At 42.1% G+C, this 27,186-nt stretch overlaps 2 protein-coding genes and 2 pseudogenes across 2 annotated transcripts; 2 read left to right on the forward strand and 2 right to left on the reverse strand.

Moving 5' to 3' along the window:
- Positions 1–7,146: 7,146 nt before the first annotated feature.
- On the forward strand, positions 7,147–10,748 carry LOC104427729 (annotated as a pseudogene).
- A 357-nt stretch (positions 10,749–11,105) lies between these two features.
- On the reverse strand, positions 11,106–16,207 carry LOC104426016 (annotated as a pseudogene).
- Positions 14,715–22,527, reverse strand: LOC120286939 (platelet-activating factor acetylhydrolase IB subunit beta-like). Its single transcript, XM_039299555.1, has 7 exons — positions 22,414–22,527; positions 18,623–18,874; positions 15,932–16,016; positions 15,640–15,653; positions 15,039–15,102; positions 14,851–14,936; positions 14,715–14,762 (listed from the first exon to the last, which is right to left on the reverse strand). Exons 1-7 carry the CDS (start codon positions 22,525–22,527, stop codon positions 14,715–14,717), a joined length of 663 nt encoding a protein of 220 aa, XP_039155489.1.
- A 383-nt stretch (positions 22,528–22,910) lies between these two features.
- On the forward strand, positions 22,911–26,410 carry LOC104416212 (putative calcium-transporting ATPase 13, plasma membrane-type). Its single transcript, XM_039299556.1, has 2 exons — positions 22,911–23,711; positions 24,103–26,410. The coding sequence occupies exons 1-2, from the start codon at positions 22,911–22,913 to the stop codon at positions 26,404–26,406; spliced, it is 3,105 nt and encodes a 1,034-aa protein (XP_039155490.1). The 3' UTR covers positions 26,407–26,410.
- The last annotated feature ends 776 nt before the right edge of the window (positions 26,411–27,186 follow it).

Here is a 27,186-nt window from a genome sequence, read left to right on the forward strand (position 1 = left end):
ATTTCGGTCCACCGGACAACACCCGAATGGAGATTTGGATCCATTGTCTTCGGATCAGAGAACCGAATTGAATCTGGGTGGGGCAGCGACAATTCCTTATGTGATATTCGGATCTTCGTTCGACGGAATCATGAGCCTCAAGTGACTAGTAGCTATTGCCATGTCATCAAGCTTGCCGTCGGATCACGCCACCGTGTTTTGTCATGCCTCGCCACGGACCACGAGCCTGCTTGTGTGTCCCTTTTGAGCAATGACAAGCATTCTAAGTGGCAGCAGCTACTATTGCATCCACTATGAGATCTTGTTTGATTGAGGTAGAGTATATGACACTAACCTTTATAGTCATATGCTTACGAAGTCTGTGTTAGAACAAAAAAGTGTTGATATACACTATGATAATCAAAGTGCAATATACTTGGTATCTAATCTAGTTTATCACAAGTGAATGAACCATATACTACTTCATTATAGATGTCTTAGAGAAGGGTAAAAGATTGCTACCGTAAAAAGCCAGCAAACATGATGACTAAGCATGTTCCTTTTGTGAAGCTCAAGCTTTACTTGAACACAATTGGTGTCTGTGAAGAGTAAGTGTCCATTGAGACATTAGGAGATCTAAATAGACGATTAGCACTATAACTTGATTTCAAATAGCAAGCCAAGGTGAAAAATTATTAAATTATATTTCAAGTTTGAGAGTTTGCAAAATGTAACATGCTTTTTTTCATATTTGATTGTGAAGATATCTATTTTGTTGAAGAAATTATTCAAGATTGGGCACAAAGGAAATCCGCTTCTTCATATGCCCTGTTATTGATCGGTCTAAAAGGAGTAATTCGTTGGACTCGTTGTTGCTGCACAAAAGGAAATGAAATAAAAGAAAATCAAGGGCTTTTCTTGAGAGAAAAAGAGCCGCACAAGAAATAGCCGCCTGGGCGCTTCTTCGTGGGTGGTGTAGACGCTGAACAAAGAAGATAGAAGAAGCCGCACGGACGTGAATACGCAGTGACATGTGCCATGAGTTTACGTTCAATTAAGTTTGTTTATTTATAAATATTTTGAGTTTGGACTTAAATTTAGGTGTGGAAAGGATTCAAGCGTGTAAGCGATTGTAAATGCTGATTCTTCAATTATAGCAATGCTGATTCTTCAATTATAGTAGATTATTTACTACTAGCTCTTTCTATGGATGTAGGTATTAATACTCGAACCAAATTACGTGAATATCCGATATCATATTATTCATCATTTATTTCTCTAATATTTCGCATTGGCTTATTTATAAGATCATGTTGTTTCCGCGTTAATATTACATTATTGTCTAGACCCATCAAAATGGGTCATAAATTTATTTCTTAATCTATATAACTATGTTTGGCCGTCTGGATTTCTAATCAGAAAAGAATTTGGTAAACTAAACAATAATTTGTGGATCTCTTTTTTTTAAACAAATAGCATCATTGATGAAATTACTTTTGACATGTTTTGTGCGATCAATATAAAGAATTTGCTTTATTATTTAAGAAAAAAGACAACGTAATTTCACTCATTGTAGTGTGTTTTTGAGCACCGTTCGTACATTCACATTGATCAAGATGATAAAAGATATCGTTAGACGGGGTGAAATTTCTTTGGCTGAAAATATTTGTTAGCTGAATTTGTATTTGAAGAAAATACTCGCTATATACCAATATTGCTCAACATTGTTTCTCTTTTTTTTTTTCTTTTTTTTGCAATTGATGACTGGTGCATTCAATATAGATCTTTTAGAATGGAAAGATAAGAACTCAAGACCTATATTTCCGACAGTATGAAAAATTTCATGTGACTGCCACTAATTATTTGAACAATTAAAGTCATTAAATTTAGGTGTGGTTTAATATAGAAATATTTTAAGAAGGGGAATTTAAGAAAAGCTATCGACCACATCAAATCAGACTGGTGGGTAGTTGATAAAAGGCCAAATGATAATGAGACGTGAATGCCCGAATAATTTAGAACTATTTCGAGGCGAAACTTCCCTCAGCCTTTCCATCTTTTACACTCTTATGCTGTATCTCCTCGGCAAAGAACATTTTGAATGGCCCACCCGCACGCAATTCTGGATTCTTTGCCCAATCTTTAGCAAACACCGGTCACTGTTCAGCCGCCGACGAGGTTCCTTCGTCGTTATTACTCATAGGTTTTGCCGGGGTCGTACCTTTGATCTTGAATCATGAAGGAGAACTTTCCATGTGCTTCATCCCCGACCGTCCTCCATTGGTTTCATTTGGAAATGATATCGTTTAGGATAACCAAATATCATTTCTAAACGCTTTTTCAGGTATTGAATTAGAGTTTCGCTTTTCCCTAAAATGAAAAAAAAATCCCTCGAACCGAAGGGACTCCAACTTTAAAGATTTCATAAATTTGCCTAGGCTAGTCAATTCTTTTCATCACGCCATTTTTCCATTTTAACTTGTCGTTACACCCATGATTTCCAAAATGATTTGTCCAAGATATCAACTATTTCATCACTTTGAAGTATCATCTCACATATCGTCAAAAATAATAATAATACTATCTCACATTGATAATGGGGAAAATCTCAAATAAGGACCTAAAGTGAGTCTACTTTCTCAAATAAAGATCCGAAGTAACCGTTGTTCCAAATAAGGACCTGAAGTGACTAACAAGTCTCGATAAGGACCTAAACCGTTGGCCGGCCAAAATGCGGCCGACAAGCGTGTGACATTTTTGATGGCCGGAATATTTGGCAATTTTGTCCCAAAAAATTATAGATAAAAATTAACAAACCTTAAAAACAAAACCCCCCACGTTCTTATTCTTCCGATCTTCATCTTTTACATTCTTTGTCCCCTCTCGTTTGGAGAACCCAAATTCTCTGTTAATGGAGCAAGATCCCTATCTCCCTGAATTCCAAACTGAACTCGGTTGAGCGGGAGTGTGAATCAAAGTGTATGGCGAACCTAGGAAAAGACAACAAAGAATCGAGGCCCTCGTGTTACACACGAGTGTCTCAATAACGAAAAATGTGGCTTTACTCAAGGGTTGTCTTCTTCGTTGGAAAGAAACGAAGACAGAAAACAAAAGAAGAAGAAGATGTGAAGAAACGAAGGTAGGGTTTTCTTGTTGTGTTTCAATTTGTCTTCCATTAACAGAAAATTTCCGTGTTCTAAGCGAGAGAGGACAAAGAACGGAGAAGATGAAGAGCATGAGAAGAAAAACGTGGGAACATGAAGAATATTTCTTTTTTAGGTCAAAAGAATGTGAAGAGTTTGGGGGTTAGGGTTTGTTAATTTCTATCTATATTTTTTTTTGACAAAATTGCCCATATTTTGACCACCGAAAATATCACACTCTCGCCGACGGTGAACATTTTGGCCGACCGGCAAGTTCAGTCCTTATTTGAGACTTGTTAGCCACTTTGGATCCTTATTTGGGACAACAACCACTTCGGATCCTTATTTGAAAAAAATGGACTCACTTTAGATCCTTATTTGAGATTTTCCCTTGATAACGTGATTCAAAATGCTCTTTATATTTACGCTATCTCTCTTTATTTATTAATTTAAGCTTTTGAGTTAGACTTTTTAATATGGTATTAGAGTCTGTGTTATCCATTATGTAAAAGTGCATCCATTCCCATTAATCAAAGAAAAGAAAAATCACGTGGCATCAAGAGTGACCTCATCGTACTTTCACAATGGAAAGCATCTCATCAACTGTGTCTTCTTTATCACAAAAGGGAAAAAAGGGGGAATCATTAGGGTTTGCCCCAATGGCCACCATTCCTACATAGAAGGGAGAGTTGGAAGGGGAGGTGGGGTTCGAATCCCCACTTTCTCGGGGATTGGGATGATTTAGTTTCAAGCGTAAGTTTCGACTCCCATGCGTTGCAATGAGAGGCAAAAGTCTGAGAGTGAGTGTTAGAATATGAGTAGAGTAGGACCGGCAAAAAAAAAGGGGCATCTATAGCATAAAAAGGTTTCGGAATATTGACTAGGATGATCTAGACGTGCAATATCACATATCGAACCAAATCATCTTTCATAAACCATACTTAAAGTTAACGTAATTCTTTCGCAAAGTGGTTTCACAAACTCGTAATATATCATATTTCCTAACTCCATTTATCAAACAAAATATATTTCACAAGACATTTTTGACATTATTTCGGAATTCATTTGATAAACTAGTAACATTTCGAAACATCTTTCATTAAACGTTTCCCAAATCATTTTAAAACTAATTCCATAAATCAGTTCACAACATAATACATATTTATAAATTTTCACAACACCTTCCATAATATATTTCTCGAACCATTCTCAAATAATCGAATAGTAGTAAATGCCTAATGCAGATTTTTAAGCAATGAAAATGTTATTTCATAACTTATTCACTTAAACCAACAACGCGCGGCTAAATGAGTTAACGATCTCGTAATTCTAACAATTAAATAAGAATCGATGTCAAAACTCAATAAAATATTACCTCAACAACAAAATGGCTATACTAAGCTTAAATACTAACAAAGCCACTCGTATACACTAACAAAACAACTCAAACGTGTCCAAAAATCGCTCGTATGAAGTCATCATTCAAAACCATTCACAATGCCGAGCTTGAGCACGGAGATTGGTCGTGCCATACCTCTTTCTACCGAACTCTGTTTTCAAATAAATTTCTAGTCAAACAGAAGCCCTTTCAAAACACTAGAAGACCCACACTCGGCTAACTCAAAATTGTGCTGAAAACTGCCAAAATTCAGCTTGAAAGTCACTGGATGTGCACTGTTTATCACCCACAGCCAACTTCAAAATTTTATTTTGGGCAAATCATATGTCCAAATTGAGTTATGTAAAATTCTATGACTCCACAATAGCCTAAACTGTCATTTATGTATATATACGTAATCCAACAACTCCTCAATTGAAACTTGCAGCTCAGAATTGACCTAATTTCGAATTTGTGCCCTAACTTTGAATATTATTTTGATTAACGAAAAAATGGTGGGATCACTTACCAGACGTGCGAATAGCAGTTAAATTGGCTTATCGAGGATTCCGTGGTGAGGAGGGGCGAAACCCTCTTCTTTCTTTTCCTTTCTTTTTCCCCCGTTTCCTCTCTTTCCTTTTGCGAGCGCTCGGTCTTCTTCCTCTGCGTTGCTTTTCCTTGTAATTGAGCCGAAGTTCACGTTTTTCTTTTTCTGTTGACTTTTCAACGTTTTTTTTCTTCTCCCTTTTGACCTGGTCAAAACCCGCATTTTACAATAATAATTAATATCTCTCTCTAACATTTCAGTTTAGTTTCTTTGTAGAAAATGGGAAGGTAACGGGGGCCGTCACTGTCCCAAATATGACCGAGCCGTCTCCACCTTCAATATTTCTCAGGAAACCGGCTAACTTGTGTATCCAGTTTCCGAGGAAAACATCCCTTGAGTTTCAAAGGAAAGTTAAAGTTCCACTCGGTTAGATGTTCAAGGTGGCCAAGTTTTAAAAAAGGAAGACACATAGTTGGCCACAAGACGAAAAAAGGAAGACGAAGTTGGTAATCAAAACATGGAAATAATTACGGGATGCACTTTTTGGGACTTAGAAAATATCCCAATTTTTCAGATGATCTTGAAACATTTTTTAATTTGGATGTCGTAAGAACATTTTCAATGCCATTGAAAAGAATTTGGAAAGGAATTTCTAAGTTCGAGATTTGAAAATATATATATATATATATATATATATATATATATATATATATATATATATATATATCGCTTCAAGGCAATTCAATGTTCTATAGTCTCTTATTTTCCCTGCTAAAACAATTTGCTTTTCATATTTCATATTTCTTTGGTTATGCACCTATGATGATCAATATCTCTCTGATGTCATAGAGCTTCGGTTGCCAATTCTGCACCAATGGGAATTTGTTGTACCATGGCATCGTTTGACATGTTAACGGACCTAGTACCTTAAAAAAATCTAAAATTGTAGATTTTATTGCCCCCCAAAATAAAAGCTACAAACTTTCACTTATGTCTCATATCTATCCTCCGTTGTCATTTGCATTTGTGATCTGGGGACAGCTTGAGAGAGTGGTTTGCGGCCGACAAGACTGGTGTAACTCGACGAAGAGAGCTTAACTCAGGTTTTCAGAATTCCCGCTCTCGAGCGGGAGAGCGGTCTTGAGACGTTAGAAATGAGAATTTATGGGAAAAAACCGAGGGTGATGGCGAGGAATCGAGCGGTCTTCTGTGCGGGGAGAGGCTTGCGAAGACGTTCGATTCGCAAGGTTGCATGAAAGGAGGCGATTGGAGATGAACGAAGAGGAGGACATGATTCCAAGTCAGCTGCTTATCCGTCGGAAGCTGACGTGACAGTCTACACGCAACATATTCTCTTATTGAGAAAATATTGGGTGGGTCTTACCCTCCACGTAGGCGTATGGGTAAGACACTCAGCGATCGACACGTGGCTCCACGTAGGCGAGGGCGTCAGGCGTTCAAAATTCGCGCGGGCTGCGTGTGGGGCGCTCCACGTAGGCGAGGGCGTCAGGCGTTCAAAATTCGCGCGGGCTGCGTGTGGGGCGCACCACTCTGACGCTCCCTCTGCTCTGTTCTCCTCTGCGACGCCTGCGCCCTATCGAATTGTCCTCTCTCTCTCTCTCCCCGTTCTCCGTTCCGTTCCGTTGCGGGGGAGAACAAAAGTCGCATAGCTGCTTCTCTTCCCCCTCCTCTGCTCTCTCTCTCCATTCTCGCTGACGAGCTCTCTCTCTCCATTCTCGACTCCGACGCCCCTCAACCCGGTTGCCTCCGTCACCCCCGACTCCGACGCCGACGACGTTGCCTCCGCCCCGACGCCCTCTCGTGACTCCGACGCTCCTCAAGCCGGTTGCCTCCGACGCCTCGATGCCGCCTCCGTCTCCGCCTCCGCCTCGACGCCCTCTAGCGACTCCGACGCCCCTCAAGCCGGTTGCCTCCGTCGCCCCGACTCCAACGACGCCGCCTCCGCCTCCGCCCTCAGGCCCCTTCCCTTCCTCTCCCCCGTCGCCAACTCTGTCGAGTCTCGTAGTTCCGGGTGAGTGCCACTTCCGATTCCTTTCTCCGCTCGCTCGATCGCGATCGACGGCCTGAAAGTGAATGTGCTCTTGATTCAGCTTTGGTATCTTGCCATCGTGAAAGGTTAGTAGCGGATGTAGTCATGAACTCGAGCTTACGGATTAAAGTTGTCAAACTCCAATGTCCCATATCCCGAATCACCTAGCTAAAGATTATTTGCATCCTCAAGTGATCTGGCTTTGCAATTGAAGTGCTTCAGGGAAATAATCAGCATTAGCGTCTGGCGTAATATGTGGATATGGTAGGCTCTCTGATAGTGATGATTTGTCTTAATGGATTAAATAAAGTGATGGTATTTTCAAATGGCAATCTAGATAGTCATTTGTTGAGATCATTAAATTTAATGTGCAGAGCTTTTGTACTCAGAGAACTTGGATAGAGTGCAATGTAGTAATCTGTGGACAAACTAATACTTGGAAAAGTGCCAGCATTATAGCATATAAGTTATAGCTCGCTCACTGTGTGTGTATGTGTATGATGACCGACTTCCTATGGCTTAAATTAAGCCTTTGAAAGAACAAGCATTAGTAAATCGACCGATGTCCGTAAGCATCTGTATTGAGTCTGCAGTACCCCCAAAACTTCTTGTTTACATTGGTTTTTAACTTTAAATGATGGGATGCCTTTCTTGCTGCCAGTGGTTTATAAAGCCATGTATAGGGAGGGAGAGATGTTAATGTTGATGCCTATATCCCTGTGAGTCCTAGGAGCTCATCTCAATTCCTCATCTCGTCTCTCTCTCTCTCTCTCTCTCTGACTCCTGTTCTTGTTCTTGCTCTGTTTCGCAACCGTTCATTTCCTTCTTTGGTACTTTGCTTTTCTTCTTCCTTCTCTGTCACATGTAACGCAGATCCCGTTGACATTTGACCCCACCTTCGTCCATTTCGCTCTTCTCCGTTCTCTTCCAAAGTAATTCGCAGAGCATCTGGTTGTTCTTGGGTTAACTTCGTTTCTTGTTCTCTTCTTGCTCCTAGCTCCGCAAATTCAGTTGACCAGTCATTGCTTATCACAGTTAGATTTTGTTTGAGCAAGGACTAGATGGGTCGTCACAAATTTACTGATTCTTGGGTGGTATCCTCAGATTTAGTTGCCCCTCGGCAACAGAGTACTATCACTTCGATTACACTCTGCATTCTTTATGTTTCTTCTGCGGATCTTGGTTTGCTAATTAGGTTCTGCTTTAGTCAAAACTCAGGTGGATGTGACGCTATATACTTTGGTGGGCGTCCATTTCAATGAAGATCTTTCGAGTTCTAACTTTTCCTTTTGTTGCCTGTTCTCTTTTAATTGTGAGTTTTTCTTTTTAAAAGTCAACAGTTATTCTGAAGAGAGAACATCGATGAATAAAAGTATTATCGACAGCTGAATTGGGGAATGCCCCTCATCTCAAGGAATTATGAAATCACATGAAGCGTGTCCAATTAGTTTGCTTTCCTCTATTATCTGTGGTTTCTTTTTGCTCCACTTCAGATGAAGTTTGTCTCGTTCCCTGAGTGTAGCTTAGACTACCAAGACTACACTCCCTGCACGGATCCTAAGGTACGAGCAGACCAAATAGTTTGTTGTGATCTGATCTACCAGAACGAATCTAAGATATGTGGTTTTCTTCTTTGGGCACAGAGGTGGAGGAAGTATGGCATGCATCGTCTGACTTTCATGGAGCGCCATTGCCCGGCGATTTTTGAGAGAAAGGAATGCTTGGTCCCGCCACGAGAAGGGTACAAGCCGCCGATCAGATGGCCAAAGAGCAGGGACGAATGTTGGTACAGGTAATTGTGTTTCCTCAATCATACTAGAAAACAGAAATTTATGAATTCATGACACAATAGTGAAAATGGATATGTGGATCGGGTCATAGGAACGTGCCATATGATTAGATCAAAAGAGATATCAAACCAGAACTGGCTGAGAAAGCAAGGAGAAGTTTCTTTTTCCTGGTGGCGGTACGATGTTTCCCAAGGGTGTGAGTGCATATGTTGATTTGATGCAAGATCTGATCCCGGGTATGAAAGATGGCACAGTTCGAACACCCATTGACACGGGTTGTGGGGTGAGTTTGTACTTACTCATGAAGGGGAAAAGAATTGTGGTACTTTTTTTAATTAGCATTTCTGAGATGTGCAGATGCTTCTGTGGTTTCCTCAATCATACTAGAAAACAGAAATTTATGAATTCATGACACAATAGTGAAAATGGATATGTGGATCGGGTCATAGGAACGTGCCATATGATTAGATCAAAAGAGATATCAAACCAGAACTGGCTGAGAAAGCAAGGAGAGAAGTTTCTTTTTCCTGGTGGCGGTACGATGTTTCCCAAGGGTGTGAGTGCATATGTTGATTTGATGCAAGATCTGATCCCGGGTATGAAAGATGGCACAGTTCGAACACCCAGTGACACGGGTTGTGGGGTGAGTTTGTACTTACTCATGAAGGGGAAAAGAATTGTGGTACTTTTTTAATTAGCATTTCTGAGATGTGCAGATGCTTCTGTGGTTTAATAGATTTGGCACTTACAGTTCTAGTGGTAGTTTTAGCTGATGCCTACAATATCTTTAAATTGTTTTAGGTTGCAAGCTGGGGAGGCAATTTGTTGGATCATGGGATATTAACCGTTTCTCTTGCCCCTCGAGATAATCATGAAGCTCAAGTCCAATTTGCCTTGGAACGGGGGATTCCGGCAATACTAGGCATCATCTCTACGTAATGGCTACCTTTCCCGTCAAAATCATTCCATATGGCCCACTGCTCAAGATGCCTTATTCCGTGGACTGAATTTGGTAACTCCTTTTCCTGATGCGTTGAATCTAAATACCAGGAAGAATTGGATGTTGGGTATGAGATCTCTTTTTCTTACTTATGAAAGTGCATTGGTCACAGGTGGATTATACCTCCTAGAAATCAACGGGATACTGCGGCCTGGAGGTTTCTGGGTCCTCTCAGGACCACCAGTCAACTACCAAAACCGCTGGCGTGGATGGAACACCACCGTGCAGGAACAGAAGTCAGATTATGACAGACTGTAGAAGCTTCTCACCTCAATGTGCTTCAAGCTGTATAACAAGAAGGATGACATCGCCATGTGGCAGAAAACCTCAAACAGCAGTTGCTACAATCGCCTTGCAAAACCTGATGCCTACCCATCGAAATGCGATGACAGCCTTGAGCTGGACTCTGCTTGGTATACTCCGCTCCATCCTTGCGTGGTTGTTCCGGATCCAAAGCTCAAGAATATCAGTCTCAAATCCATCCCCAAATGGCCTGAGCGACTGCACGTTGCACCTGAGCGCATGTCAGAAATACAAGGAGGAAGTGCGAGTGCTTTCAAGCACGATGATAGTAAGTGGAAGGTGCGGGCAAAGCACTGCAAGAAAGTACTACCTGCACTTGGGACTGATAAAATAAGAAATGTCATGGATATGAACACTGTCTATGGAGGTTTTGCAGCTACTCTGATTGATGATCCATTATGGGTTATGAACGTTGTCTTGTCCTATAGTGCCAATAGTCTTGCCATCAAGCATTTATGTGCGCGTTATAATTGTGTACTAATATATTTTTTTGAACATTCAAATCTAACATTCTTCATTTTGACTTAGGAGTGTACGTCAAAGCTTAAATTCTAAGCCCGATTATGAGTCAATGCGACATTTGTCCATCATTACGACATCATACTATCAAGTAATCAATGACTAAATTGGACATTTGTCCATCATTACGACATCATACTATCAAGTAATCAACAACTAAATTGCGGAGAATGATCGATAAATCCATGATGTCCTACTCCTTTGGCACTTGAGTTCACTACTAAATATAAGAATTAGATCTAAATATGATATGAATATGGAAAAAATGTCCGCTCATCTTTTCATGCCCTGCAGCTTCACTACTAATTCACATCTTGGTGCTACTCATCAGCATTGTTTAAGTAAACATCGGTATGAAAACTTTCTAATAAAAAATAAGTATTGGTGGACGTTGTCATATGAAACTCCATAATCATTGACAAATAAATATTCACGATACATTTTATAAAATTAATTTATTAAAATACGAAATATTATCATCAATTGACTAAATAAGTAAACACTTTCAACCATCAAATAGATTTTTAAGTCCTCCTTGTTCTTTGCAATCTCATTGAACATCTCAATGCACTTCTTGACAAGATTTTTCCTGATGACCTTCAGAATCTTGTTCTGTTGCAGCATCTCACGAGAAATGTTGAGGGACAAGTCATCAGAATCGACAACTCCTTTCACGAATCCAAGATACTCTGGAATGAGCTCCTTGCAGTTGTCCATAATGAAAACCCTCCTAACATAGAGCTTGATGTTGTTCATCTTCTTGCGAGTATCAAAGAGGTCGAACGGAGCACATTTTGGGACGAACAAAATAGCCTTGAATTCAAGCTGCCCCTCAATAGAGAAGTGCTTCACGGCAAGATGGTCTTCCCAATCATTGGTCAAGCTCTTGTAGAAGGAAGCATACTCCTCCTTGGTGATCTCCTCTGGCTTTCACAGCCAGATGGGTTTCAGTTTGTTGATGAGCTGCCACTCATGAGAAACGTCCTTAATCTTCTTCTTCTTGGACTTCTTTTCTTCCTTCTCCTCATTGACGTCCTCGACATCTCCTTCCTCTTCCTTCTCGGGCTCATCGTCCTCATCATCACTGATCTCTTTCTCGGTTGTCTTCTCAGTCCATAGATAGATGGGGTAGCTAATGAACTTGGAGTGCTTCTTCACAAGGTCCTTAATCCTTCTTTCTTCCAGGTACTCCAGCTGAGGAAAACAGAGACTTGACGCTGTTAGCATCATGTATCATCCAAAACCATAGTAAATCTTTTCCACCAATTCATAAAAGCAACCATAAATGAACTCACCTGGTCCCCCTTAAGGAAGAGGGTGATATTGGTCCCTCTGCCGAGTTGCTCCCCACTCACATTTCTCGTAACGGTGAAGGAACCACCGGCCTGGGACTCCCAGATGTACTGCTCATCACTGGGCTTAGTAGTCACAATGACTTTCTCAACCACCAAATAAGCAGAGTAGAAACCGACACCAAATTGACCGATCATGCTCTCATTAGCTCCCGCCTACAATGCCTCCATGAATTCTTTCGTCCTCGACCTCGCAATCGTACCCAGGTTGTTCACAAGATCTGTCCAATTCATCTCACAACTTAAATGAACTCAGCGTAACAGTTACCGTTATTGGATAGGAACATAGCCATAGCCAAAAGACGTGAGCAAGAAAATTGATCAATCTCTGTCAGCCAATTACATTACCTGCTTTAGTCATGCCAATGCCACTGTCAACGATCGAAAGGGTCTTGTTGGCCTTGTCCAGCACCAGCCTAATGAACAGCTTGAGCTGCGCATCGAGCTTGCTCTCGTCCGTGAGGCTCTCATATCTAATCTTATCCAACGCCTAAAGCGCACACAAACCGATAACAAATCAGAATCAATATATCACCTTCAGCATCACAATATTGCATTTCGATCACGATTATTTCTCAACAATGCCTAAGGCAGAGCCATCCAATCAACTAAAAATGACACTCTTAAGTCTTCGCCAGGCATTGAACATGCACTTGGCAAACATAAATCTCTCTGATCTTCAAGCCTGCCAGCCATTACTAACACCTAACAAACAAAAGACATTGAACAAGGCAACACCCATCGTCCCAACCATTTCTGATGCAGGCTTCGCCTCTGCTGCAACATCCTTAAGTGAGAGCCCAGTTGCGGCTGCAGCTCCAGCGACCTTATATTGACAAAACGAAAGCAAAGAATCATATCAGTATTCTTCACTTTCACTACTCATAAACGTAGGCCAAGAAGTGTGGAGTCTCTCAACAACAATGAACCATAGATATTGCCAGATGCATGGAAACTTCAGAAGAATAATCTGAAAGGGACGTCCTTCTGACTTTCTTAATTAAAAATTCAAAAACTTTCTACAAATTGATTTGCCAAAAACAGGAGTTTCCTATGTTAACGATCTATTACAAGAAGAAAATATGAGAGTTTTTAAAGTTGACGTAGTCACTCGAATAGATAAAAGTGATGGTGGCAAAAATTAAGGATACAAGCGTCGACCATGAGAAGTGGGGAAGGAAAAGATTCTTGTTTAGTGCCAAAAGGGACATTTAAAGCACAACCTTTCAGAGAGAGAGAGAGACCACAAACCTTGTGAACTAGAATAGTCCCTGCCAATCCTCTCCTCCCGACTATGCCTCGAGGGGGAGGTAAAGCACAATCATCTCCAACAATCACCATCTGCAATAAGGCATAACCTTTTGACACCAGTCTCCAGCATATGTTAAAATCACAATCACATCTAGAAGTAATTACGGGGGAAGTACCTCAACCATGTAACCTTCAGATTTAGCCAGCTCAGCAGCCAATCCAAAGTTCAAGCGATCACCTGTATAATTCTAGGTTGATTATCCCGTTAGATTTAGCCAGAATGAAGTGATCACAGTATCCCGTTAGATACCATTCACAAAGACAATTTCTAACTCAACTTTATGCACATATTTTAGGTTGATTATAGAGAAGATTAAATCAACACAGCAAATGGACAGCATCACTGATAATTAAGAACCACACCTTAAATTGGTCCTATGAATTTTTTCATGTCAATCTGAAGACCTGACCAATATTGAAACCCCAGTTTCAGTGTCTGATAAAACATTTGCTTTGATACGGTACTACGCACCAATACCAATATGCCCTACCATGTTTGAATATTTCACTATAGTGTCAAAACCATACAAAATGACACATGAAATCACCTGGGCACAATTGACTGCATAGTATGCTTCAGAATACGAAAATATATCTCAAATACGGTAGAAAGTGTCTCTAACTGCATCCTTCAGCGCTCCATAATATCTGGATTGAAGCTAGCTGCTTTATAATCAGCAGCAACCTGTTTACACCACCAAGCACCTCAATTTTATGATATGAAATTAAAAAATCAGAGAAAGTAGGCAGTTGTTGCATAAGAATCCCTACCTCTTCCCTCACTTTCACAATATTAGTAGTCAACTATGAGAAGAATGTGAAATTGACTTAACAAGAGAACGTTGCAGGAAGAAATGTTGATTTTCCAATTTAGTACACCTATGCCTTTTTTTATAAGGGCCCTCGGAAGTGGAGATCCTCAAGTAACAGGACCGTAGTAATATTGCAACAGCAAGCACAGCTGCAGTTTTCGATTTTACCAGTGTGAACTAGTTGTTAAGGAGGACGACGGCAATCTTAACTCCTATTTCTACCAAAGAACAATTCATCTTCTTATCGTGGAATATGCCTTGAGTTTCGCTCAACTGCAGGTAAATAAAATCTGGAATAGTGGGCTGAACAAGAAGATGAAGTATGTACAAGGATCAGTTTCTACTGATCCTCAACATGACAATACTTATTAAGCATGGCTGTAATTGAGTTCACTTGGGGTAATACCCGTAAGCAATTTTGTAACATCCAGTACAATAAGACAAAGTAAAACATCAATCAAGGCTTATTTACAAGTGACTTGGCAATGATGAGCTTCCTAGGTGAAGGCTTGGTTTGAAGCACGGCGCTTTCATGATTCTGATCTGGAAGTACAGAGACCATGAGAAGACCGGATAACCTGAAATAGCAGAAAGCATTCTTTATTAAAATGTGTTTAACTAATTGAACACAGCGCTTCATATTTGATGAGGAGATAGATTCACAACCTTATTCTGGTCAAGATCCCAGCATTTAACTTGTTTGTCATCACCAGCAGAGAACATATAAGTATGCTTACTACTCACTGCAAGGCCTGTAATTTGAATAAGGTATAGAGTTGGAACTGTCAGAATCTGAAAAGTAGCTAGCCAAAACAAGTTCAAACTGCTAATCATTTATTATGTCAAGCACTCACCCCTAATCTGTTCAATATGTCCTGTCAGCGTTAGCTTCAGCCTTCCGCTTGCTAGATCCCATATCTAGGAAAAGAATATCAATATAGAATGCTTAAATGCGCAGATTTCACAAAAAAGGGAAGTTGATGAAGAAAGCATATGGTCAACCAGAATGCATGCAAAGAAGAGAAAAAGAGTCAACTTAAGACCCCCTCTGGTTGGGGGCATTTAGAATTCATCTCTACAATGTCAATGCTCATCTATTTCAAAACTTTTAATAGCAATTTCCATCTCAAATTGTACTTTATACAATTAAATCACAGAGATCATGCAATTCGAAATAACATTAGAATTAAGGATACAACTTCAAAAAAGTTTTAGAACAAAATGCTGCCATAGAAAAGAGTGATCAACTTTCTGGCGACTCAATGATTCTAACAATCATCTCATTCAACTAACCAAATCATCTCGTTCAACTAACCAAAAGAACTATACATAGAAATTCAAATTAGCAAATGGTAGCAACCAAAGAACTAGAAAGTGAGCATCTATGATCAGCAAATTTTACAAACAAAAGAAGACTAGGAATCATTAAAAAGCACAATTGTAAAAGCTTAATACCTTAATTGTTCGATCTGCAGAGCCAGTGTAGAATCATTGATTACTAGGATCAAATGCTATAGATCTCACCCATCCCAAATGCCCACTTATGACCTTGCACATACAAAAAGGAGAAAACAAAACACATAACAATCCAAGTAAGCGAGCAAATAACTGCAGATACGATAACATGGACAAGACACAGCTGTATGATAAATTCAAATGAATAATTATCACATGACACCATAACTATTACTGAAACAAAACAAGAACTTTCTTCTAGCTGCCAGAAAAATTAGGCCACAATTCTCACCCTGTAGTTCTTCCATGGAGGATGCCACACAGGACATGGCCACCTGCTTGGAATTCTTTCCATAATGGCTGAGGTAGACAAATTCCTAAAAACAGAGTGAGAGCATGAGGCCAAACTAGATTAAGTACCTTAGAGCAGAACTTAAGATGACTCAGTGATCCTTGAATGCATGAGTCGAATTATGAGAATCCATGAAACAACTTTTCAGAAACCATTAAGAAATGTTCTGATGTTACTTCAGTGGATTGTGCAAATAGATGCATGTCAACATATTAAAAAAGTAACAGTAATATAAAAGTCCTATTTTGACCAAAAATATAGGATACATAGCCTATCATTGCCAATAGCATACATTACTCAAGAAACTCAGAAATGGGGATTCCGCCCTATAGCCATAAGAGATAATCCCATGAAAACAGGAGCGACTCTGGCATCCCCTTAACCGTAGCAAGAGCACGGTCCTCAATCAAGAACAAAAATACGAAAAGTTTAACAAATGCACTGCCTCTGGCCATGGTATGGACGCAACATGCGAAAGGCACTGGTGACAAGGCATGGAACCATGGTATCTCATCTTCTCAATGCGCTGTAGTTTCTCGTTACCTAGGAACCGAAAACAGAGCTGTCAGTTCCAACTGTAAAGCATTGACATTGCAAACAGGCTCTCCATCTTATCCACCTTAATGAGGTCCATTCAGATAAAGAGACGAACATAGAATTTCAACTGTAGTTTTAGATGCATCATATAGGGAGACAATGGAGCTTAATGAGTGAAACATTTTCATCCGTACTTATATCTATCTATGGAAAAAAACTGTAGTTACAGAAGCGTCACATGGATCAGGTTCTTCATTCATTTATGTATCTCCATAAAGTGAGAGATTGGAAAGGACATGCCATTAAAATATGAAATCACTTGGCATGCTAATGACAGCCTCATGGGCATCTAGGATATACAATGTACAAGTTTCATCATTTTTTAAATCGTCCTCATCATCAAGAATACTTCTGGCAGCATTTTTTGCAGCCCCTGATACAGAGGTGCTGTACCAGGGAAAAAAAGACAGAATTATCCCAAGGACTGATATAGAGGACAGCAGATTCAATAAGTAGAACACTGAGAGCTAGTATAATTCATCTACTATCTGCACACAAGACATAGATCTTCCATATACATGGCTTTATAAACCACTGGCAGCAAGAAAGGCATCCCATCATTTAAAGTTAAAAACCAATGTAAACAAGAAGTTTTGGGGGTACTGCAGACTCAATACAGATGCTTACGGACATCAGTCGATTTACTAATGCTTGTTCTTTCAAAGGCTTAATTTAAGCCATAGGAAGCCGGTCATCATACACATACACACACAGTGAGCGAGCTATAACTTATATGCTATAATGCTGGCACTTTTCCAGGTATTAGTTTGTCCACAGATTACTACATTGCACTCTATCCAAGTTCTCTGAGTACAAAAGCTCTGCACATTCAATTTAATGATCTCAACAAATGACTATCCAGATTGCCATTTGAAAATACCATCACTTTATTTAATCCATGCAGACAAATCATCACCATCAGAGAGCCTACCATATCCACATATTACGCCAGACGCTAATGCTGATTATTTCCCTAAAGCACTTCAATTGCAAAGCCAGATCACTTGAGGATGCAAATAATCTTTAGCTAGGTGATTCGGGATATGGGACATTGGAGTTTGACAACTTTAATCCGTAAGCTCGAGTTCATGACTACATCCGCTACTAAGCTTTCACGACGGCGAGATACCAAAGCTGAATCAAGAGCACATTCACTTTCAGGCCGTCGATCGGGAGCGAGCGAGCGGAGAAAGGAATCGGAAGCGGCGCTCACCCGGAACAGCGAGACTCGACGGAGTTGGCGACGGGGGAGAGGAAGGGAAGGGGCCTGAGGGCGGAGGCGGCATCGTCGGAGTCGGGGCGACGGAGGCAACCGGCTTGAGGGGCATCGGAGTTAGGGGCGACGGAGTCGCGAGAGGGCGTCGGGGGCGGAGGCGGAGGCGGCGTCGGAGGCGTCGGAGGCAACCGGCTTGAGGAGCGTCGGAGTCGCGAGAGGGCGTCGGGGGCAGAGGCGGCATCGTTGGTGTCGAAGTCGGGGGTGACGGAGGCAACCGGCTTGAGGGGCGTCGGAGTCGAGAATGGAGAGAGAGAGCTTGTCGGCGAGAATGGAGAGAGAGAGAGCAGAGGAGGGGGAAGAGAAGCGGCTGTGCGACTTTTGTTCTCCCCCGCAACGGAATGGAACGGAGAACGGGGAAAGAGAGAGAGGAGAAAGAGGACGATTCGACAGGGGTGTCGCAGAGGAGAGCAGAGCAGAGAGAGCGTCAAAGTGGTGGGCCTCACGCGGCCTGCGCGAATTTTGAACGCCCCACGCCCTCGCCTACGTGGAGTCACGTGTCAATCGCCGAGTGTCTTACTCATACGCCTACGTGGAGGGTAAGACCCACCCAATATTTTCTCCGGGGCCACCGCCTGCTATTTTCTCCTCTATCCCACTGCCTGAGAAAATATTGCACCACATCATTTGTACACAAATCCACTCGGTGAACGACATGTGTCCTACGTGGGCTCACCTGTCGGAAACACCGGCTAAGTGGACAAATTTAAAAAAGAACAGCTTTTCTTTTTGTTTTTATCACTATTTGGAGCAAAAGGGACCTCCTTCTCTCCCTCTCCAGCACCTCGGCAGCCGTCGATCACCGTCCACCCCAGGTCACCTAGGCCTGCGGGGCCACCAGATTCCAAGCTCCCCCTCTCCAAGCACTCCTCCCCTTCCCTCTCCATCATTTTCGTCGCTGTCACCGCCTCCTCCGATGGCCTCAACGCCGCCCAGTCCATGATCAAGTCTGTCTTTGCCTCGTCCTCTGGCCACCGCCGTCTACTCCAAAGAACTGCCTCCAGATCCTCCCCCTGTCGCAGCACCAGATGAGTTCAACGATGTAATCGAAGCTTCTTCGTTTTGTGTTTTCCCTTTCCCTTCTTTTGCTGGGCTCGCTTCGTAACAATGTCATTTTCAGTTACTTTTCCCAGTTGTTCATCGCCACCTCTTGCGTTGCGTTGCGATGAAGTGCTTTTCTAGGAAATTAAGCCCTCGCGAGCAAGAGAATTTTCCCATCGTCTCCTTTGAAACAAACGGTCCCCCTTTATTTTCCTTCGCCCACCACCCCAAAGACCCGCCGAAGTGAAGAGCCGCGGAGAGAGAATATGATGGCCTGAGGCGTTTTCAAAAGAAAATTTCCTACAACTGGGCCCAAATTTGACACATGTCGCCCAAGGAGTGGATTTGTGTAAAAATAATGTCACATCACTTGTGTACACAATATTTCCTCGGCCCGACTTAGCTGATGATATGTCGTATGATGACTTGGCAGCCTACGTAAACAAACATAATCTCATTTTAATCGAACAATAAAATAGACAAAAGAAATAAATAAAAGAAAGTCATTATAGATCAAATGATATAACAAATATTACGTCGTTAGTGTTTCTCAGCTCTTAATTACACTTAATAATTTATATAGTATTTAATTCCGTAATTTCTCACGAGATAATCTTTCAATCACATAAAAGAATTAACGAAAATCTTAAACTCATAAGATTTAATGGCGACTTCAAACGCTTTGTTCCGCATACAAAATTCCTTAGCGAGAGAACCCGGAAGTTCCCTCCGTACGCGCATCAACCGTTGGTCAAAGAGCTCCAATAACCAAACAACATATGTGAGCGCCCGCATCACGATCACATTCAAAGTCAACGCTCTCACACAAAAACACGTTAGGAATATTGATTTTGTGTGCATTTCCCATTTCTGCTTTGCTTGGCGACAACTCCCGCAAAATCAAGGAAACCTTCCTCCTGATTCGGACTGAGACACCGGAAAGAAGTCTTGGATTTCCATGACAGATGTCTTGCACGTCCACAAATGACAGATTATCTCGGGTCGAATTTCAGTTCGTGGGCTTACATTTGAAATGTAATTTCTATTGGTAATTTGTTTGTAAAACAAATTAAGAGATATCTTATCTCATATCAATAAAATATGAATACGCATGTGGACGAGAATCAATGATCATTATATTTTATTTATAAAAATTCGTTTATAATTATAAAAACTCATCTAATTGAAATAGTACAACTTGTTTACAAATGAGTTACAGTTATTATTTATTTATTATTAATTTAAATCTGAAGTTTTCATATGTTTTTCAATGTAACATTTGAGAACGTAACTGTTCATTTTGCAACATTTTTCGAAGGGTTGCCACTATTAAAAAGACAAAGATAAATATATCAATTTTTGCGATAAATCATGATTAAGTCTTTTCAAGTTTCTTCTCAAAAACTAATTATTTCCCTTGAGAGATATTGTTGTATTCTATAAGAAATTTCCTGCTGACCATTAGTAACTTTGTAAGGAAAATGATTTTTTTTTAAAAAAAAGTGATATAATGTCTTAAAGTCTGACTTTATTGTTCTTTTTGACTTTGATTGAAATTTTCTCGACAATTTCAACATTTAGCTGTCTATCAGTAAACAAAATTAAATGATGCATCTAATCCTAAACATGTGTACGTGGAATGATAGGGGGGAAATGGATGAAAATCCTTAGCCAAGTCTCCCCGGGCTTTTCCCCAAAGAAAATGAGTAATAATAGTACTCACGTCTCTCAACTGTCACGTTCTCACTGATCAATGATTCTATATAAAAGGGCGGAAATGTCAAAAGTGCGTGTGGAAAGAATATCCAAGAAAATGCACGTGTTGATTTGACTAAATCTAGATCCTCCCGTGCCAATATACTGTTCGTCGGACGATTATCATCTCGTTATGCGTACCATCTTAGTTCTTATTGATCTCAAGATGAGGCCTTTCGGTCACAACATTTGCTAACATTGAAAGGGGAGGTGAGAGGCTCGAATCCCCACATTCTCAGGGGAATTGGGGTATGGACGATTTAGTTTCAGGTATGGATTTTGACTTTCACGTCTTACAATAAGGTAGAGTAAAAGTCGAGTGAGAATTAGAATAAAAGTAAAGTAGAACCGACAAAAAAAAATGACAATTCCGAGTGTGAGTCCTGCAACATTGCTTGCCGGAAAAAAATTCAATTACTATATGATGTGATATTATTTCATAATATTTGATAGTTTGCACAAAATTATGGAGTTCAATTAATAAACACTATTAGAATTGTAACATCATTTCTGAAAATATTGGCCATTTCATTGCACCACAGCCCAAACAAACACATTGCCATCATCTGTTCTGTTATGATCACATTATCCAGTAGATTTATCTTTTACTTTAATTAAACGCGGAATAAGAATTGACATGTACAGAGTAAAGCTTCAGCTGGGCCCAATGGACCACGCTCACTATAAGATGTGCCACGTGTGCATCAGACGGCTGTGCTTTCCTCCACCCCGTACTGGAGAGAGGAAAGTTCTTTTACCTAAATCTTTAATCTGCGAATTATAAATACGGACATCATTCATAATCAAATTGAACAAAAAAAATAAAATTAAAACAGAATGAGTGTGGGTGATATTTGTATTTATAATCTACCAATGACATGATGGAAGAAGGAATAAAGGGAAATGAAACGAGCAACGAAGGAAAAGTCCCTCGAACAAATGTGAAGGACGATGTCTGAAGTTTCGGAGATCAAGAGTGCGTTTTGTAACGTTTCTATTCAAAAATTGTTATAGGGAACAAAAATAGAAAAAAAATTTGAACAGAAGAATGGTTTGGTAAACTTATTCCGGGAATAAAAAATGAACAAAATACATTTGGTAAATTTGTATTCTTTTTTTGTTTCTTTTTATTTTTTGTTTATTTTTTATTTTTTATTTTTTTCTTCTTTTGGTCGGTCGCCTGTCTCGGCCATAGCCGCGGCCCAGTCGATGAGGGCGGCCCGGCCTCACCCGGCCATGGCGAGGCTCGCCTACCCTCGGCGAGCCGAGCTCGCCCGGCCTGCTGCCCCGCCGGCGAGGCTCGGCCTCGCCCATCGGCCATCGCCGGGCCGGCGAGCCTCGCCGGTGGCTAGGCGAGCTTGGGCTCGCCGGATCTGGGAGAGCCCGAGCTCACCCGGCCAAGGCGAGGTCGAGCCTCATCGGGGTCGGCGAGCCTCACCGTGGGTGGGCGGGCCGCCGCCCTTGTCGGCCGGTCGCTAGCCATGGCCGAGGCCGGCGACCAACCAAAGAAAAAGAAAAAGAAAGAAGAAAAAAAAAGAGAAGAAAAAGAGAGGAGAGAAAAAATTTGTTCTTAAAATTATTCCGAAACAAGAAATATGTTTTTCTTGTTTTTCGTTTACTGTTCTAAATGTATTCAGGAACAAAAAAATAGATTTGGAACGCAAAACGCAAATAAACGCATTTCTGTTCTTTTTTTTTCCTTGGAAAAAAATAGAAAAATTGTTCATAATAATAAAAAAAAGAAATGTTAACAAACAGCCCCCAAGACGATGTCGGAGGACTTGATTGCAAACCGACTAAAAGGAACAAACGCAGCATTGGGCATCCCGTACCAGAAACGCGGTTCCCACTTTCGCGGAAGCCCGGGCATCACGTTAAGACGAAAAAGCAATAAGTCAATGCGTGTTCGTTTCGACCAAAAACAAAAAAAAAAATCCGTGTTTCGTCATTGTCAAAAAACGCGAAGATACAAAAAGCCAAAAAAAAATCGGCGCGCCTCGGAAGGCAAGTAAAGTTGCTCTTATCCCTCGCACTAACCGACATCAACCCTCTAGATCGGCTCGGGATGTTATATAAATGTTCATATAAGGTTGTCTCCCAACATCACTTCTCCCGCAAATTCGAGAATTGCTTTTTTTCAGCGACTAAACCGACCACCAACAGCAACAGAGCATTTCCTCTTCTCTTGTCATTTGCATTGTGCGACCGCACCTCATTAAAGGATCACTAAAGCCAGCGTGTCTCTTCCCACCAATGGCCAGCATTCTCCGTGGCGACTATGTCCGCTACGAGGTCTCTCTCGACTTGTCTGACGCTATGCCCAAGTTTGCCAAGCCATGGCATCTAGCCTTCGTGACCATATATTGCTCCCGAGCCTTCACTACTTTCGCAAAGAAAACCAAGAAGTTGTCCCCACGAAAATCTCCTTCCCACACTTCAATTCTGATCCACGAGCTGGCTCAGAGCGCTGGCTCTGTTCATACCAGCTCCTTCAACATTTATCAGTCACAGCTCGCCAGGCTGGTCAAGGACAAGGACCTCTCCCACCTCCAGGAATTCGGCGGGGTCCAGAAAGTCACCTCAGCACTTGAAACTGATGTCTCGGCCGGAATAAGCGGCGACCCAGATGACATCTCTCGCCGGCAAAATGCATTTGGCATCAACTCATACAAGAAGCCGCCTGCCAAGGGCTTCTTCCACTTCGTGGTCGAGGCTTTCAAGGACCTCACAATCATGATTCTTCTTGTTTGCGCCGGGCTTTCGCTGGGGTTCGGGATCAAGGAGAATGGGGTCGAGGAAGGTTGGTATGATGGTGGCAGCATATTCGTTGCGGTGTTCCTGGTGATCGCCGTGTCTGCTGGGAGCAATTACCGCCAAAACCGGCAGTTTGAAAAATTGTCTCAGGTGAGCGATAATATTCTCATTGATGTGATAAGGAAGGGTCGGCGGCAGCAGGTATCCATATTTGATATCGTCGTTGGAGACGTTGTTCATCTGAAGATCGGTGATCAAGTTCCAGCAGATGGACTGTTCCTGGACGGGCATTCCTTGCAGGTATGGCTGACAATTTGTACTGGTTTGACGCATTAGATTTGCATATTAACTCATGTTCAGAAACATACGTAGTATTATTATTACCATTTTCGAGCATGAGTAATTATTCCAAAAAATTGCAGAAGTGTATCATTCTCTGCTTGACTGGGCAGTCTGTTATTTTCAAAATCTTGATTCTATGACAAATAGGATAAGTAATGGTTTTTATTCGTAATTCTAGCTATTGTAGAAAAACTCTTAAAAAAATCTACTGTTAAAACGTAATCCATTTGTTCTTGTTTCATATTTGTTCACGTTTCATTTTCTTTGCTTCAAGTGAAGATCAGAACGCTTCGTATTGTGTCATCCTAGCGTCCCTAAACCATGTGCGACATTTGTGTTGTCAATTTAGGTTGATGAATCGAGCATGACCGGGGAGAGTGATCACGTAGAAGTCAACCGCAAGGAGAATCCGTTCCTATTCTCGGGAACAAAGGTTGCTGATGGGTATGCTCAAATGCTGGTTACATCGGTCGGCATGAGCACGACGTGGGGCGAGATGATGAGCTCAATCAGCCGCGACAACAGAGAGCAGACCCCTTTACAGGCTCGGCTCAACAAACTCACCTCGTCGATTGGCAAAGTAGGCTTGGCGGTCGCTTTCCTGGTTCTCGTGGTTCTGCTGATTCGCTATTTCACAGGAAACACACAGGACGAGAACGGTAACCGGGAATTCATTGCAGGCCAAACCACAGGTAACGATATCATAAATTCTGTGGTGAGCATCATCGCAGCTGCAGTGACCATCGTGGTGGTCGCGATTCCCGAAGGCTTGCCGCTTGCAGTAACCCTCACTCTCGCTTATTCGATGAAGAGGATGATGGCGGATCAGGCAATGGTGAGGAAGCTTTCGGCCTGTGAAACGATGGGGTCTGCCACCACTATTTGCACCGACAAGACCGGCACTCTCACTATGAACCAGATGAAGGTGACGAAATTCTGGGTCGGCCAAGACTCTGTGGTGGAAAACACCTACTCCTCTGTTTCCAAGTTCATCCTGGATTTGATTAAGGATGGGGTTGCTTTGAACACCACGGGCAGTGTCCACAGGCCATCTTTGGGATCGGAGTACGAGTTCTCAGGTAGTCCCACTGAGAAAGCGATTCTTTCCTGGGCGGTTTCGCAATTGAGCATGGACATGGAGGAGACAAAGAAGAGCTGTGAAGTCATCCGAGTTGAAGCCTTCAACTCGCAGAAGAAGAGAAGCGGTGTCCTAATAAGGAAGAGCATGGACAACACATTCCATGTGCACTGGAAAGGAGCGGCAGAGATGGTCTTGGCAAAGTGCTCGAGCTTCTACGAGGGGTCGGGCATAGTGAAAGATTTGGATGAAGATGAAAGGGCGAGATTCGAGCAAATTATTCAGGGGATGGCAGCGAGCAGCCTCAGGTGCATCGCTTTCGCTAAAAAACAAGTGTCCGAGGAAGCGATCAAAGAAAGAGAAGATGGGAAGAAGATCCAAGAGGATGGCCTGACATTACTTGGACTTGTCGGTATTAAGGACCCGTGCCGTCCAGGCGTGAAGAAAGCTGTCCAAGCTTGTCAGGACGCGGGAGTGAACATCAAGATGATAACGGGAGACAACATCTTCACCGCTAAGGCCATCGCCACAGAGTGCGGGATTCTCAGGCCCGGGGACGATGCCTCCAACGAAGCCGTTGTGGAAGGAGCTGATTTTCACAATTACACGCCTGAGGAGAGGCTTCAGAGAGTTGAGAAAATCCGGGTCATGGCGAGATCCTCGCCTTTTGATAAGCTCCTGATGGTTCAATGCCTGAAGCAGAGAGGCCACGTGGTTGCTGTCACAGGGGATGGTACGAACGATGCACCAGCCCTCAAGGAAGCAGACATAGGGCTTTCGATGGGCATCCAAGGCACTGAGGTCGCCAAGGAGAGCTCGGACATTGTAATCCTCGATGACAACTTCGCCTCCGTGGCAACGGTGCTGCAGTGGGGTCGATGCGTCTACAATAACATCCAGAAGTTCATCCAATTCCAGCTCACGGTGAACGTCGCTGCTCTCGTGATCAACTTTGTGGCTGCCGTCTCTTCTGGCGATGTCCCCCTGACGGCTGTCCAGCTCTTGTGGGTGAACCTGATCATGGATACACTCGGCGCCCTCGCCCTGGCCACGGAGCGGCCCACTAGGGAGCTCATGGAGAAGCCCCCTGTAGGACGGACTAAGCCGCTCATAACCAATGTCATGTGGAGGAACATTGTTGCCCAGGCAACGTACCAAATGGCCGTCCTCCTCACTCTACAGTTCAAGGGCGAATCAATCTTTGGCGTGGATGAGGCGGTGAAGCGGACTCTCATATTCAACGCGTTTGTCCTGTGCCAGGTCTTCAACGAGTTCAACGCGAGGAAGCTTGAGAAGAGGAACGTGTTCGAGGGCATACACAAGAACAAGCTGTTCCTTGGGATCATTTTCGTGACGGTGGTCCTCCAGGTGGTGATGGTCGAGTTCCTAAAGCGGTTCGCCGACACGGAGCGGTTGAGCTGGGGACAATGGGGCGCATGTGTCTGGATTGCGGCCGCGTCTTGGCCTATTGGTTGGGTCGTCAAGTGCATCCCTGTCCCTGATACACCAATCTTCAGCTACTTGGGATTGAAAAGCAAGAAGCTCGTGAGGAAAATTGGGCACAGAGAACAATAGCAACACTGAGTTTAACTCGAATCCATTATTGATGCAGCGAGATTTTTTTGTTTGTATTGGAGATATGCGAGGATCGATTTGTATCAGTCTTTATTCTTTCATTGGTTGTCTATCCATTGTATTATAAATAGGAGCATTCTCTCAGTTTCTTCCTTAGTTGTATATCCATTATATTATAAATAGGAGCATTCTCTCAATTTCTTCCCTCCTTTCTTTTTGTGAACGAACCTTATCGTGGAGTACCTTCGGCTTGTACAATCTTTAGCCCCATCACTGTCCGGGGTAAGCATGCAACTTCTGATAAGAGGAAGAATAAGGACGAATTCCAGGAGACGCGTGACCTTATTACATCCAAGAATGTGAAGAACAAAATCATGAGAAAAATGTGCAGCACAAGAGGGCTCAATCGGTACGAATCACGTAGATCGACTATGTCAAGGCAAGGAACAATTCCCTCTTTGGTCATATTTCTAACTAACTCGAATCAAGTTGGGCCTTTTTCTTATTTCGTCCTTCATTCGAGGACTTTTTGGAGGATGGATATTGCCATCGAGAGCTCTGGTAGCTTGGATAATACCTACATCAATGGTTCATCCTTCGACTTCATCCAGCCTAAAACGTGCCATATGCCACGAGGCATTCTAGTTCGTAATAGTCGCCTACTCCTCCTTCCTTGTCCTCTCTATTTCACGAACCCCTACATCTTCAAATTTTAAGACACACTTTAAACATACCGGACTTGTCAATACACAACGCTAAATCTTCAATAACTTTGCAACT

The sequence above is a fragment of the Eucalyptus grandis genome, chromosome 8 (assembly GCF_016545825.1).
Source record: "Eucalyptus grandis isolate ANBG69807.140 chromosome 8, ASM1654582v1, whole genome shotgun sequence".
NCBI lineage: Eukaryota > Viridiplantae > Streptophyta > Magnoliopsida > Myrtales > Myrtaceae > Eucalyptus > Eucalyptus grandis.